This window comes from Cryptococcus depauperatus, chromosome 5 (assembly GCF_001720195.1).
Source record: "Cryptococcus depauperatus CBS 7841 chromosome 5, complete sequence".
Taxonomy (NCBI): domain Eukaryota; kingdom Fungi; phylum Basidiomycota; class Tremellomycetes; order Tremellales; family Cryptococcaceae; genus Cryptococcus; species Cryptococcus depauperatus.
This window is the reverse complement of record NC_089472.1, coordinates 1,440,961-1,456,060: the sequence shown is the minus strand read 5'-3', so window position 1 is coordinate 1,456,060 and position 15,100 is coordinate 1,440,961. Positions and strand designations below refer to the sequence as shown.

The following is a 15,100-nucleotide window of genomic DNA, read 5'->3' as shown; positions in this document are numbered from 1 at the left end:
AAAAATTGAATGGGACATTGGAAAAAAAAATGCGGAAAATTAATAATTTTTTTAAAAACGGTCAAAGGACGGAAGCACTTGATTATTCCCACAACGTGGCGGTTATCCAGGGAATGGAACACTGAGTCGTCAATTGGGAGAAAATAACAAGAATGGCGAGTGAGAAATATTCGAGTGAGGAGTAGTATTTTAGTTGTTGGTGAGCGATATCTGCAACAAAACAAAAGAAGAAAGAAAAGAGAAAGAGAAAACTGGAGATATGAATTGAAAACATACAGACATTGAGGTTCATTCGTGTCATGGGAAGGTGGAAAAAGCTTGGAAATCTTCCAGAGTTTATCCAATCAATGAAATTCGTCTAAATGCCTATAGGCTAAAAAAACACCAATCACGTGATTCTAAAAGGGAGTTGACTGGACTGCTCAAAGCGCGACACGCGTAGAAATGGACGCGTTTAATAACAAAATTTCCTTTTTGTCAAGGATTTGACTCCATTTGCATATTTAACATATATAAGAGAGAGTATCAAAACGATAATAAAAGTTTCTCTACGACTAGACAAAAAGCTATATAATTAGGCGTGCCAGTCATCCGCATGCCTATCCATCCCTCGTTCTTCAACATTCTTACATCTCTTGCCACCTAATTTCATCACGGCATATATCAAAAAGGGCAAAGTAATGTGGCAGCGTAATGAGGGTATTATGCGTCGCAGAAAAGCCCAGTATTGCCAAGAGTATCACAGAAATATTGTCTGGTGGGAGATGGGACACGGTGAGTGTTGATATATCATGGGTGGGACTGACTAATTACTCGAATAGCGGAATAGCAATCATCAATACATTCGAAACTATGATTTTGTATATGACCTGCCGCTTCCTCTTGGTGATGGCAGGGGTGCCAATTTTACTGTTACTGCTGTGCTCGGGCATCTAACTTCTAGCGTACGAATCATGTCGTGCCAATTGGAAAAAGCTGATTGGTAAATAGGATTTTCACGATAACTATCGCAAATGGTCAGCTTGTGAACCCTTTGCTCTCTTTGAAGCCCCAATCGTCAACTTCATCCCTCCCGCGCTGAAAGCCGTCGAGCAAAATCTTCAAAATGAGGCTCGCCGGGCAGATGTATTGATGATATGGACTGATTGTGATCGGGAAGGTGAACATATCGGCAGTGAAGTTGTGGAGGTCTGTAGGAAGGTTAACAGAGGGATACTTGTCAAACGGGCAAGATTTAGTGCCATCATTCCTGCGTAGGTCTCGTCATTTTGTTGACTCAGCTGAGATCAGCACAGTCAAATCCACCAAGCCGCTAGTCAAGCCAATGCTCTAGATTTACTCCAAGCCGATGCAGTATCAACCCGGATATCTCTGGATCTCAGGATTGGCTCAGCCTTTACCCGTCTCATAACCCTTTCTCTCCAACCCCGCATAGCGGAGTTGTCCGAGCAAGTCATCTCATATGGCCCATGTCAGTTTCCGACCTTGGGGTTTGTAGTTGAACAATACAATCGCGTGCAAGCTTTTGTGCCTGAAACATTCTGGTATGTGCATGTCGCGTTAGAGAGAGAGCATGAAGACGGGGAGAGGAGCGTAGTGGAGTTTAAGTGGAGTAGAGGACATCTTTTTGATCTAGAGATGGCAGCCGTGTTATATGAGCAAGTTGTGGAAACAGGAGAGGCCATTGTCACAAAAGTGGAGAGTAAACCAACGACGAAATGGTAGGATTTGCTCTCAAAGTGCCAGACATTGAAGACTGACAAGCTAAAAGGAAACCGTTACCACTCACAACGGTAGAGCTACAACAGTCCGGCTCCAGATTACTACACATGACACCCAAAAAAGTCTTGGACGTATGTAAATTCGCAACATTGGAACGGCTTTCTGATACATGATTTAGCTAGCTGAAAAACTGTATCAAAAAGGATTTCTTTCCTACCCACGTACCGAAACAGATCAATATGATTTTGAATTTGATTTTCAGTCTCTTCTCCGCAAGCAAACACATTCGTCAAATTGGGGCGAGTATTCTCAGCGTCTCTTGGACGGTGGATTTCAAAAACCTAGAAATGGCAAGAAAAATGATAAAGCCCATCCGCCCATCCATCCAACCAATTTTGTGGGGAACTTGGAAGGTGATGAAAAGCGAGTTTATGAATTCGTTACGCGCCGTTTTCTAGCAAATTGCTCAAAGAATGCAGAAGGCAAAACGACTACAGTTGACATTGAGATTGCTGGGGAATCTTTTTCAATTTCGGGCCTCATAGTGCTTGCACGAAACTATCTTGAAGTGTATCCGTATGACAAATGGGCAGCTCGTACTCTGCCGGACTTTCAAGAAGGAGAGCTATTTGTGCCCGATATTGTCGAGCTAAAGGAGGGGACGACTACTAAACCCAATTTGCTTACTGAAGCTGATTTGGTTGGCTTGATGGATAAGAATGGAATTGGTAATGCGTTAACAAATATTAGCAATTTGTGTATATCTGACGAAAGTGTAGGGACGGATGCAACCATAGCCGAACATATCGCAAAAATTATAGAACGTTCCTACGTCACGGAACGGCAAGAAGCTCGAAATAAATATCTTGTACCATCTTCTCTTGGGATTGGGCTTGTTAAGGGCTTCAACGCTATTGAGTTCGACAGATCGTTATCAAAGCCACACTTACGCCGAGAGGTGAGTTGACATTCTGAGGCGAGACCTGTGGTTCGACAAAAGTACAGTCTGGTTAACAAAGTCCGGTCGGTCTCAACAAAGACCGAACACAGGATGCAACTAATTTGCGACGGAGTTCGATCGAAAGAAGGAATATCGGAACAGACATTGGATGAGTACAAAGAAGTTTTCGTTAAAGCCAGAAGAGAGTTTCATATTGTCATCAACGTGAGTTGCTATTTTATCGTGTAAAAGCAGGTGTTTGTGCGCTGACACATATCCTAGAGTGTTCTCAGTTATTTGCAAGGTGAAGGGGAAGAACAAGAAGCTCTCAGAGCCGCAGCAAGAGGTACAAGAGGTACAAGGGGTACAAGGGGCAGAAGAGGCCGAGCCACTAGCGACAGGGGAGGAAAAGGAAACGGCAACGATGATGAGGATGATGATGGTCCACCAAGAGGGGGCGGTGCGATTCGAGCTCGCGGCATTAGTAGAAGCCGATCAGTACGAGGCCGAGGAGCTGCTGCACCTGCGGTTGCTCGAAGGATCAGGTCTCCTACATTCGGTAAAGCTCCTCGTCACACTCTATTAAATTGCCCTTGCTAAGCACAAGAATTCTCTATAGATGAGCTTGCAGGAAAACAGTGTAAATGCTTGTTGCCTGCAATATCTCGTGTCGTCAACAAAGCCGATTCTATTCATAAGGGAAAAAAGTTTTGGACGTGCTCAAAGCCCCAGGGCGAACAATGCGGGTTCTTCGTGCGTCGTTCACGAGATGTCCGGTTAAGGAAGAACACTAACGAAACGAGCTCTTTCGTAGGAATGGGAGAATGATGACGTTGGATCCAATCGTTCCACCAACGATTTCCTTTCGTCCAAAAGACAACGCTTAATGGTGCACAACATCTTGTTGCCTTATCAACGCTTGCTGACACAGCAGTGTAGTGCCGAAATGACAAGGACGATAGCGAGCATGTCGAATGTAAATGTGGACTTGAAGCTGTGATTGCTACCGTATCAAAAGACGGAACAAATAAAGGAAGAAAATTTTGGTATGTATCTCAGCGATCCAGTTTTAAACTACACAATCGAATTATGATGTTGATGATAACGCAGGGCCTGTCCAAATAATCCTAAAGCGAGATGCGGTTTCTTTCAGTGGCAAGACGATCCCAACGCCAATTTCTCGAACTTCGGTTCGAAGGTCTGTGGAGGAGAGCGTAGAGAAGGCGGCCCTATGGGAGGTATGCTCTCTTCAACTTTGCCAGTTTTAAAAACGGATAGTCATTGATTTACTTGTTCTCAGAATGTTACAAATGCCATCAAGCAGGACATTGGGCCAGCAATTGTCCTAAAGATAGTAACGGCGAAGGATCGTCATATCGAGGAAAGAAGAGGGAGAGAGGAAGAGGAAGAGGAAAGGGGAGAGGAAAGGGGAGAAGATAGTAGATATTGAATGAATATAAGGATTACACATAGCTGTTGTATCTCTCACGTTTTATAAACATATACGTACATTATAATTGGCGCTGGCATGAACAAGTAGTGGTCACAAGTACAAGTTGGATTATAGAGACGCTTGGCAACACTGAGTAATATTCTATGTAAATGTATATGTGGATACCAACTAAAGCATGATAGAATGATTGAAGAGTATGTGTAATGAATACGTAGTAACAATTCAGCGACAAGCTTCACTAGTTCTGCCCTTTTTCTTGTTCAATTAATCTCAAGAACTCAACCCACTGTTCCTTCTTCATCCCATAGGTTTCCTTTTCGTCAGGAAATGACTTTTCTTTGACAGCCTGAACGTACTCTCTCACACCTCGTCGCATTTCTTGACCAACAGAGACAAATTGCCTGACAAACCGAGGAGCATGAAGAGGCTTAACTAAATCTCGCGGGGTTGAGGATGATTGGATATCCCCAGCGATGATGGGTAATGTTTCTTCAGCAGTAGAGTCATCTGGATAGAACCCCAAAAGGTCTGTTATCACCAAGACTTGCCCATTCGTCCACTTTCCAGCCCCAATACCAATCGTGAATACTCCCTTCTCTATCATTTCCCCTGTTATAATACTCGCGACCTTTTCTGGCAAAGCCTCTAACAGAAAGGCAAAAGCACCGGCGTCTGCCAGTGCGCGAGCGGTTTGGAGGATTTCATAGGCGGCGATAGCTGTACGACCTTGCACAATATAGCCTGAAAGTGCTGTAGCCCGTTGAGGGCGGAGCCCTAGGTGAGGCATAACGGGAATACCAACAGACGATAAACGTTTGACAAGTGGAACAATTTCGAGGCCACCTTCAATCTTGACTCCATCGATTCCGCCTTCTTTGATCATCCGAACAACGTTTTTGACTCCTTGATCAACGGATGATTCAAAGCTACCAAAGGGCATATCGACAAATACAAACGGCGTCTTGGCGCCTCTTCTAACGGCACGAGCATGATGTATCATCTCATCAAGAGTTATTGATGTAGTACTTTCATACCCGAGGGCAACTTGGGAGAGCGAATCACCAACAAGAGTCATATCAACATCGCATATCTCGGAAAGCAGAGCTGTAGGATAATCGTACGCTGTGAGGACACTGATAGGAGTGTTAGACTTAGCAAGCGAAAGTAAAGAAGAAAGAGTAGTTTTGGACTTGACGGGTGCTTTAGGGCGGGCAGACATGTATCTTGTTTGAAAAGCCATGAGTTGAGATGAACAAGATGAGGTTCTTTTGATAAAGGTCCTTGTACTGAGCTCTCTACGTTGACCGGTGGAGAAGGGCGACTCTTTGCTCGAACTCCATGTCGTCACATCGTTTCTCTCAATTCCTTTTTCCTTGCCAATTTGCGCTTGAGGAATTTCGATTCCCATTAATTCTAGCTCTTTGAGATTATCTGACTGGTTAATTATTGTTTGAGGATCCATTTCTTCTTCCAGGCTTGCGGCCATTATCTCTCTCAAAATTTCGTCTTCGTTGCCCTCATTTCTGTTCTTTATAAGCCTTCGAACTCCGCGGGTCCGGACGATAGGTTTAGATTTCGGAGTGTGGGGGATGATATCACCCCATGAGGATTTGCGAGCATCATGATAACCTTGTTTGGAGTGCGATTTAGCAAAAGTGATCCGTTGAATGTTTCCTGCGGAGAATGTAAGTTTTGAGTCAAAGGCTAAAAATCTGAAACTCACCATCGGAGCAGCAGGCATCCATAGTTACATGGCCTTTTCTCTTTATGGGAGGGGCAACTAATCTAGGCCAACTGTATGCCTCTCGCTTTAAGCTATTCTCCAGCACTTTTTTATCGACTTGGAGTAGAGCTTCTTCCAAAGATGAATCTGATTGAGAGCCATGGAGATGAATGACTTCGAGTATCTTTTCAGGCCCTTCGACTTCCTGTATTGTAGAACGTTCTTGTGACTTAAAGAGCGCCTTCTCAGCAGCCTCGCGCCCTACCTTTCCCATTCTTCCAGCGGCGATCAGATCTTCAGTCCGACTAATTTCAACATCTGTAGTCCCAAAAAGTTCAATTGTAGGCCTTGCTCCTTTTGCGATGACCAGATAACAATAACCTTTTTCTTCTTCTCCTCTAGTTGAGTGTTTAGTCTTTCTCAAGAAAGTTGGTCGCTGTAATCTCTGACTGAACCCACATACGTCTTTTGTACCTACCAGAGGACAAGCTCCATCATGCGGACAAGGCGCCACAATATGCAATGGCTCTTCGTTATTTGATTTAGAGAGGAAGAAAGAGCGAGCCTGCGATATAGCAGCCCAACCCTGGGGTGTAGAGCGTTCAATCAAGATGACGTATTGTGAAGACATGGAAAGCAATTGACGAAGATGTAGTTGCTGAGCAGAAACCGACGGAATAGACGTTAAATGAAACGTGGAGAGGACCATGGATGGAGTAGCATCATTAGGAAGTTTTCGCTCAAATCGTATATCAGTCAGCCCTTTTAGTGCAACTATACAAATTGTGAGCCAATTGAATCAAATTGTCTAATGTGCTAACCTTCGGTTATTTTTCTTATTAAGCCAAGACCTTCTTTTGACGGATGTACAAGAAAGTACTTCAATGGAACCTGTCCTTCTTTCCAATGTATACGAGATGACGGAAGCAAGCCATATACGTCCAGAACAGCCCTGAAGAGATCAGTCCTGCTACGAGATATTACCATAAGCCGGCATACCATAATCCTGATCCCAAACTAGATGATATCTCTAGAATCCCGCCTTTGCTCACATCATCCAACCATTCGCGACCCAGTCGCTTTTCCAGTTCCTTCAATACGTTCTTTACCACGCCGTACTCTCCAGGAAGGATCGCAGAGGCTTTCGCTACCTCCATTTCCGGTGATCGACCTTCTCTTCGCTCTGGTTTGCCTTGAGCTACAGAAAAGGTGTTGGGAAGGGCTAGGTATGATTTTCGAAGTTCACGAGGATTATCGAGTACTGTGACGCAGGCTCAATACATGCGCAGAAGTAAATATAAACAACAGTCAGATACACTTACATTCTATCTGTTGCTGAATGCCCTTTTGCATTTCCTCTGGCAAGACCACCATTCCTATCCTTTTGCTTCCCAGCAAAGCCGCCGGACTTCTCCTCTCATCCCTATCAATTCCATTATATCCAGCTCTGTCTTTTTCCCGCGACTCTGCTGGAGGCTTGTCAATGATCAATTCCTCATTTTGAAAAGAGGCAAACACCGAAAAATCATCAATCTCTGCTTTTTGCCGGTTTAACTGTCCACTGATGGGTCCGACTTGATCAAGAGTATCTCGCTGTATCCTAAAATCCCCATTACCCTTTAAGCTTACACCCATACCCATATCGCCGCTCGTTATGAATTGCTTGTAGCTGTCGTCAATTTCTGGATGACTTGGTCCACCAATTATACGAGATGAAGTTGCAACTGAGCGGGAACTTTTGTAGATGGCAGAGGTACTACAAGATGATTGTGATAATAAACATCTTTTTGACTGGGAGATCCTCTTTACGTTTGATATCATGGCGATTGCTTTTTTGTTTGAGCCTGAGATTGCCTTTGACCTGTTGTTATTAAAAAAACCAACCAAACATCTAATTTATAAAACCAGGATCATGTTAAAATCAAATTGACTCGGTTTGAGTCGCCGACGGAAGCAAATAGAGTTAAAAATTGTTTAATTTTCAATCTTCATAACCTACAAGTGTAATTGCTTTTATCATTATCAGATTTCTCTTCAACGTCAAGTTTCGTCTAATGTCTAAGGAATGCGAAGGTTATGACGACTCAACTGTATGTGTAGGCATGCATCTGTAGGAGTAAGGTCTGCAAATCGGTAGAAGCCTCCCAACTTTGACAGCTTCATTAAAGCGTGCTCTGAAGCAGTTTATTAACAAATCTTACACGGATGGTAATAAGAAGATAGGGAGATTCTCGCTTGCCGTGTGGACCTCTGTAAGTTGGCATCATGGCTTTTGATTGGTTATTGAAATAGCCTTGCACTATCGAGAAGGGAGGGTGAAGGGGGACCAACCAGCGGGTAGTTTCTTCAAGTAGCAAAACAATGTTACTTTGTTTGATTGTGTACAAGCTTAAGAGATATTTCTTAGAACCACCAAATGATTAGAACAGAGTGTAGTTGGATTATATTGCAAAGTCATAACTGAGATAGGACCTAAATAAAAGATAATGGGCGTGTGTTGCAGTGGTAGCATTCTAGACTTCGAGGTCGAGAACTGGAGTCATCTAGCGGTCGCGGGTTCGAATCCTGCCGTGCCCTGTTTTTTTCAGTGCATTTTTGAACAACTGTTCATCATCACACATTTGTAATCATGTGGTAATGCAAACTGTTTTTCGTTTTTTTTGGTTGTTTCTTCAAATATAAACTGTGAAAAGGCTCATTACTTGACAAAGACTTTGGTTCCATACTTTTGTTGTAGTTCTTGGTTTTCCTGCTTGTATCATTGTTACCACTTTGGGTTTGCTTGACTAAACATTCATTGTTATTTCTCTTGATTGCCTATACGTTGACCTCAGCTTAAAAACGATCCCATCCACTAGGTTATCATGGATGCATTTCTCTAGTTGACATTATGACATGTCTTGTCTCTTTCGAATCAACTGGTCTTGACTTTTGAATCATTTATAGAAGCAGAAACATTACAGGTTCTCTGTCGAAGCAATCGCACCAGAGTATTATTAGGTTAATGGTTTATTGTTTTACCTACGGTTGATTTGAAGAGAAGTTTTTTGACTGTTTCTTTATGTGGCCCTTTGCTCATTCCCTATCCGCCTGTAGACTTATTCAATTTTCCTTGCCGTCTTTATCCCAAGAAAGCATGTTACATTCAAACCAGTTCACATAGATCGGTAATGTGAATTGATGAAGGAATCATCAACAGTTCTAATCCGTTTGCAGCTTGGCAACTTGAGAAATAGAGACGAAATTGTTCAGGTTTTCAGTACAATTCGTCACTTTGGTTGTTTTAAAACGCCCAGTTATCAGTACAGATGAAAACATACCATGCATATATATGACATTGTGATTGAATTTCTTCATCCCCTCGTTGCTCTATATCGTGGAGACTCCTGGAATAGCAGCGACTGGTGCAGACTCTGCAATTTCCCTTGGTATGGGGCGTGGATCAATCCTTCTCGTAGGGTCTTGGTAATAAGCTACCACCTCATCTGTAACTGCATTCCGGTTCTTTTGAAAGTCCGCGACGACCTGCTGAAGTTTCTCGATACAAGCCTCCTTCATCTCTCGCGTACTCAGCGTGCCCGCTCTGTATTCTTTTGCCAATCTCTCCATCTTGTCGTCATCTTCCTCAAAGAAGCTCAAATACTGATAAGCTATGTCCACATCTGGATTTCCGCCATATTTCTCATGGTCTTGCTTACTTGCGCCGCCGCCTGAGAAGGCGTGAGAAATGATTTTCTTGGCAATTTTTTTAGCATCGTCAGTCATGAAGATCGCTGTATGGTCCTTGGAAGCCGACATCTTGGTACCAGCGCCTTGAAGGGCGGGGAGGAATTTGGCATGAAGGAGGGCGGGCTTCTTGTAGCCCAGCCGGTCGGCCGAATCTCGAGTGAGAAGAAACTATCAAGTGTTAGAACGTATCTCTACGTACGGGACATACGTAAGGATCTTGATCAATTGCACAAGGGATTAAAGCGGGAATATCATCGCGAGTACCAAAGATTTGAGGGAAAGAATTACAGAAAGATGGAGTGGCTTGGACTGCCGCAAAATGGAACATACCGACATTGTCACTGTAAATCTATCAGTAAAACTATAAAAATATGAAAGCACGTACGAGTCGGCGAATCCAAAAATATTCCTACTTTGAGAAAGGGTAATGGTCTTGGCGATTAAAGTAACGTTTTCATAAAAGGTTCCTCCTACGTTGTTCAAGTCTGAAAAGATAAATGTCTTCTCTGGAATGACACCACATGCAATGATGTCTTTTATGTTTTCTTGACCCATTTTCTTGTAATGTCTGAGCAAATCTATGGGCTTCTTAGCCTTGACCTTCTTCATAAGTTCTTGCTGTTTCTTGGCGTCGCGTTCAAGGAGATACTTTTCGTCGTCGGTAACTTGAATGACAAGAGGAACATTGAATATGCGTTGCAAATAGCTAGATAGATGTAAGAGGTCATTGTATATGAGTAAAGAATGACGTACGCAGTGAACATAAAGGGGATGAGGTGACCCATGTGCATCGAGTCGCTGCTTGGTCCTCGACCAGTGTAGAGATAGAAAGGTTGGCCTTTCTCATATCGGTCGAGTATCATATTAAAGTCTCTGTCATATCTTTGAGCCATAGACACGCAATACACCACAACACCCACCTGTGCGAGTAAAACGTCCCACGCCTGAGCAAAGGATGTGGTTTTCGACCTGTGAGTTTTTCAAACCGCTCCAACATTTGCTGGGTAATGAGGGAAGCACCGAATCGCTTGGTAACCTTTTCATAATCACTAAAAATGGTAAGAGCATGGCCACGCATGTTTTTTAAACTCACATGGCAAGCACTTTACCATCCGCATCAACAGCAGCCTCGACATCAAAGGGTGTAATCTTTTGTTCCTTGACAGCCCTGGGCTCGGAATCTTCCTGGATTGTAGGTTCTTTTGGTGTTGCAACCTCCCTAATTTGAATCAGAAATGATCCAAGATTCTGACTTACGCTCTGCTAGCATGTCTAGAATGTGCCATTCTTACAGGCTCCTTGACAGCCTCTGGTACTTCGTCCTCAAGCTTCACCTTGTCCCAATCCTCCGCACTCACACCCTGTTTCCCGCCATTTTCTTCTCTCGCAGCTACACTCCCGCCTTCTTCCGGTCCAAAAATTCTCTCTGGCTGGGGTAATTCCATTTGAGCAAGGCGAGCTGAGAGTTGTTCAGACATGGATTCAGAGCGGTTTTTGTTCCTGGCTTGTACAATGGCCTCTGGCTCGGGGCCTGACAAATCGCCTGTACCATCCGTCACAGCTGAGATTGGAGAAAATGGCGAGTCCAAAACCGGCGAGGAAACATCGTTCATAATAGCCAGTCTGAGATTTGAAGGTGCTGGGAGGTCTAGTTTTGAGAGCTGGTTCGCAATTGCGTCAGGAGTCATTGCCCCTGTAGCCGAGGGCTTGTCTGGTGTTTGCATATTGAACAACTTGGGAGCTTTCTTGAACAGCGTCTGCGAAAAAGCCTTAATACGATAACTTGGAGGCATAAAGATGCTTTGAGAAATGTTGTGATTCAAAACGTAGACAAATCAAAGAGATGCATCCGTGGGAAACTTCCAACTCGTTTAAATACTCATCTCTCAACTTGACAAAACTCACCTTTAGACAACCACCATGTTTTCAGAAGAAATAGCAAAATTAAAGAAACTCGGCGTCCAAGGAGTAAGCTGCGTATACATGGGCGTTTTCTGACGGCCGGTTGGCAGACACTGTTCCAGGCCCTCAGCTTTCTTACCGTCATAGCCTCTGGATTGATAATGTGGAAAGGTTTATGTCTGTTTACAAACTCCGAGTCTCCTATCGTCGTTGTCTTATCGTAAGCTCATGTGTCCTCACGAGCTGAGTTTGACGTTCGTCAGAGGATCCATGGAACCAGCCTTTTATCGGGGGGATATACTATTCTTGACGAATCCTGAAGTACCCTACGAAATTGGAGATATTACAGTATACAAGATGTAAGTTGCATCTTGAACGAAGCGCAGTGTGTCTGATATGAGCTGTATAGACCTGGAAGTCATATACCCATCGTCCATCGTGTCATAGAGTCGCATATTTCGTCTGTCCAACGTTCCGAGTGTCATTATAAAGACTGACATTACCCACCAGCAACACCACGCAGCTGCTGCTCACCAAAGGCGACAACAATAAGTTTGACGACATCTCCCTCTACCAGGGAATGGAGTGGATCGAACGACAACACGTTATTGGCAAAGTGAGAGGGTGAGTGCTGCGGCGCCTATTCCCTGCCTGCTTCCCGCCTGCTAACCAAGCATCCAGTTTCCTTCCCTATGTAGGATACGTGACTATAGCCATGGTTCGTTTCCTCGACCCCAGGTCCACCTTATATCCACTGACGTGCGCAGAACGACTTTCCCAAGCTCAAATACGGACTATTAGGTTCTGTAGCCATGTACCTCCTCATCAATGGAGATTTATAGCGTCTTTTGCGGCTTTTGTATCGTATGCAGGCTCTACGCTCTCGCCATTTGATTTTGAAGAGTTTCTTATGCTATTACAAAACGAGATATGTGTGCCTGAGTATTTGTATTAGAACCTTTCATTCTCTCACATATGCCTTTATGTCGTATTTCTAAAGATTCTATAAATTGTAATATCTTCACTTTATTTTATTTTTAATCTACATTTATATTTACATTACTATGCCCAGGTCTGTACAGCACCTTCCGTCCCATAACACAACGGCAAAGACTGACCTTTTGACGATGGCGATAGCGCGTCCGACCAGACCTTGGAGAACCAAAACGAAGAAGCGCTGAATTCGCTGCATGGCAAGATTAAAAGTCTGCGCCATGTACGTATCGCAGCATGAGCTGTAGGCGACATCGGATGACGATGGCAGGTCACGATAGATATACTCGACGATGCCAACAGGCAAAACGATCAGGTGAGGCTCTTATCTATTGATATTGCTGACACCTATGCAGTTGGATCGTACTGTACGTCGCCGGGAACGTTCAAGACTGACTTTCCCAGACCAATACATTCTCATCTTTTGCCTCTTCTCTCTTTTCCACCTCCCGCCACCATTCGAGATCCATTGCAGCAAACTCTGCCCTCCGCCAGTATCGGACAATGGCGTATATCATAGGGGCGATCGTCGTACTTTGGCTGATGATGAAGATTTGGCCGAGCGGGCCCTCTTCCCAGCCGACGCCATCCTTGGAGGAGAGTTATTAGGGTGAACGGAATGCAATTTTATTTTGCGTTTGCATTTCCATTTGGTTAATTTTCTCAATTCGTGACTACTTTTTTTTCTCTCTTCCTTTTCAACCATTTTTGACGGATTGAAATGTTGATGTTGTAAACCTCTCCAAAGGACGTTTTCTGCTATTTTGAATGGATCAAGGTAAAAGATGGTGCGCTCAGCAAGTTTTACGGATCTCATGGTGAGTATTTGATTTCGAGTTAGTAGAGACACTCACAGATGAGCCGTTTTTGGTCTGAGGACTATGGAAGATGCGGAAAGTCTATGGGACTTGGAGACAACAATGGGTGCTGGTGTATTCCAGTCAAGAGTACAGAAGGGATTCAAGAGGTTTTCGCAGAAAAATGTTTTGAAGGGCCCAGACTATAGTGTCTCTCTTTTAAGCATGCCAATTGGGGCAAGAGACGAGAAGATGTCGAGTTGGGATCATCATCAGTGGCGCTGACAGGACATGTAGGATGCCCTCAAATTGGGAAAGAGCAAGTCAAAAGCCAACACCCTGGCACCTCCCGGAGTCATTATTCCGAGACCAAAGTCGTCAATAGAACTTCATCATACGGGTGAGTGTTTCCAGATTGCACCTGTTCACAAGGCTAAATACTAAAGTAGCCAATGCACGCCTGAAAAGAGGTGTGCGAGAGCACTTGGAGTCTCTTATCATTAAGCGCATTCTCTCCTTTTGTGACGACCATACCCTCGCACAATGCTTACGTGTCTCTCGTCTATTTTTTCATCTTGCCGGCTGTATCCTCTATACTGATCTCGCTTTCTTTCCCTATGACTTTTTCCCAATCTTAAAGGGCTCATCAGCTATGGAAGAAGCCATGAGCGGCAAGGTCCTCGTTGGAAGAAAAAAGTTTAAGGACAGGTTGTTGAAACATGTAGGAAGAGCAACCATCTACTCTCACGATGATATGGATGACAGTGAGCATGCTTGTCAAGGGCCGCAAGAGCTCTGTCCTCCGCTGGCGCTGTGCTCCCTGATGCCACGGCTTCGAACCTTGAGAATCGTTCTCGCCAATGCATACGATTATCACACGACATTCTGCTCGCGATACCCACATCATTGCCCTCTTCTCTTTGATCTTGCTATTGAGAAGCTCGTCATTCTGGGAGCTCGCTCGCCGCTCCCGGTATTGCCTCTTGCGTTCCCAAACAAAACATCCTCGTCTACTACGCCAATCGTCAATACCGAAAACCTGCCAGTACCAGTTATAGAATCTCTCCCGTCTCAAAGTGCCTTATCTCTTCAACTTGGACACGCCAAGAGTAGTTCCCTCTCGCTCGTTTCTTTAGCCAAGCCAAAACACCCCATTATAAAATCACATTCCCGTACACCCTCCGCTATATCGCTATCCAAACAACTCGGACCGTTGCCCACCCCCGCTCCCCCTCCAGCTATCACACACTCTCCACGCCTGCCGCCCCTGTGCGAGTTGACCATCGTAATGCCTACTGGCTTGTCTTACGATGCTAAAGATTACCAACCTTATTCTCACTGCTTTCGCCACAAAAAGACTATGTTGTCTCTCCAACGCCTGACCATCGTTTTTTATGTCCCGCGTGAATCATGTGAACCATGGAAAACGGCATTTTACGATGCACGTCGTGGAAACAGCTGGACAAGCTACCTCAACTTGGCAGACGACCTTGCCTCTGCTGCGCTCGCTGTTCCACTCCAAACCTTTACCACCATTGTTGGCACCGAGAACCTTGATGGAGAGTTGTTGAACATGGGCGTGAATGTAATGCGCGAACGTCGGGTAGGCGAGGTTATGCAGAACAGGGTAATTTCGCGAATTGAGACGAAATGGCGTGCCGAAGGTGGCGGTAGCGGAGAGACGGGTACGCTAGAATTGAGAGAGAAAATAGATAAAGTTAATTTTGTGAGGTTCGATGAATGGTTGGAGGGGCAAGATGGAGCGGATGTGGAAGGGTGGGATTTAGAAGAGTGGAGCAAGTAGTTGGTGCTCAAAACACAAGAACATTTAACTTTTGTAT

The 15,100-nt window shown here is 44.3% G+C and overlaps 6 protein-coding genes and 1 non-coding gene across 7 annotated transcripts; 5 read left to right on the top strand and 2 right to left on the bottom strand.

Annotated features, from left to right (window-relative positions):
- Nucleotides 1–693: 693 nt before the first annotated feature.
- L203_104694 (uncharacterized protein) lies at nt 694–4,102 on the top strand (the record flags this gene model as incomplete). Its single annotated transcript, XM_066214073.1, has 14 exons — nt 694–774; nt 822–944; nt 991–1,253; nt 1,296–1,721; nt 1,772–1,853; nt 1,901–2,450; nt 2,502–2,680; nt 2,762–2,887; nt 2,945–3,221; nt 3,282–3,415; nt 3,477–3,551; nt 3,602–3,708; nt 3,773–3,900; nt 3,963–4,102. 14 exons carry the CDS (start codon nt 694–696, stop codon nt 4,100–4,102), a joined length of 2,691 nt encoding a protein of 896 aa, XP_066070170.1.
- Nucleotides 4,103–4,353: 251 nt separating this feature from the next.
- Nucleotides 4,354–7,479, bottom strand: L203_104693 (3-methyl-2-oxobutanoate hydroxymethyltransferase; the record flags this gene model as incomplete). Its single annotated transcript, XM_066214072.1, has 5 exons — nt 4,354–5,789; nt 5,839–6,612; nt 6,660–6,790; nt 6,838–7,099; nt 7,161–7,479. 5 exons carry the CDS (start codon nt 7,477–7,479, stop codon nt 4,354–4,356), a joined length of 2,922 nt encoding a protein of 973 aa, XP_066070169.1.
- Nucleotides 7,480–8,326: 847 nt separating this feature from the next.
- On the top strand, nt 8,327–8,415 carry L203_104692. Its single transcript has one exon. It is a non-coding gene; the product is annotated as a tRNA-OTHER (tRNA).
- Nucleotides 8,416–9,207: 792 nt separating this feature from the next.
- L203_104691 (tryptophan-tRNA ligase) lies at nt 9,208–11,360 on the bottom strand (the record flags this gene model as incomplete). The annotated part of the gene is made up of 7 exons (XM_066214071.1): nt 9,208–9,693; nt 9,776–9,908; nt 9,953–10,273; nt 10,321–10,440; nt 10,488–10,616; nt 10,661–10,815; nt 10,860–11,360. 7 exons carry the CDS (start codon nt 11,358–11,360, stop codon nt 9,208–9,210), a joined length of 1,845 nt encoding a protein of 614 aa, XP_066070168.1.
- Nucleotides 11,361–11,487: 127 nt separating this feature from the next.
- On the top strand, nt 11,488–12,311 carry L203_104690 (signal peptidase I; the record flags this gene model as incomplete). The annotated part of the gene is made up of 7 exons (XM_066214070.1): nt 11,488–11,535; nt 11,580–11,689; nt 11,733–11,828; nt 11,879–11,929; nt 11,980–12,093; nt 12,151–12,187; nt 12,237–12,311. 7 exons carry the CDS (start codon nt 11,488–11,490, stop codon nt 12,309–12,311), a joined length of 531 nt encoding a protein of 176 aa, XP_066070167.1.
- Nucleotides 12,312–12,533: 222 nt separating this feature from the next.
- L203_104689 (uncharacterized protein) lies at nt 12,534–13,071 on the top strand (the record flags this gene model as incomplete). Its single annotated transcript, XM_066214069.1, has 4 exons — nt 12,534–12,541; nt 12,607–12,685; nt 12,734–12,778; nt 12,868–13,071. 4 exons carry the CDS (start codon nt 12,534–12,536, stop codon nt 13,069–13,071), a joined length of 336 nt encoding a protein of 111 aa, XP_066070166.1.
- Nucleotides 13,072–13,247: 176 nt separating this feature from the next.
- On the top strand, nt 13,248–15,063 carry L203_104688 (uncharacterized protein; the record flags this gene model as incomplete). The annotated part of the gene is made up of 3 exons (XM_066214068.1): nt 13,248–13,280; nt 13,557–13,659; nt 13,709–15,063. 3 exons carry the CDS (start codon nt 13,248–13,250, stop codon nt 15,061–15,063), a joined length of 1,491 nt encoding a protein of 496 aa, XP_066070165.1.
- Nucleotides 15,064–15,100: the final 37 nt, after the last annotated feature.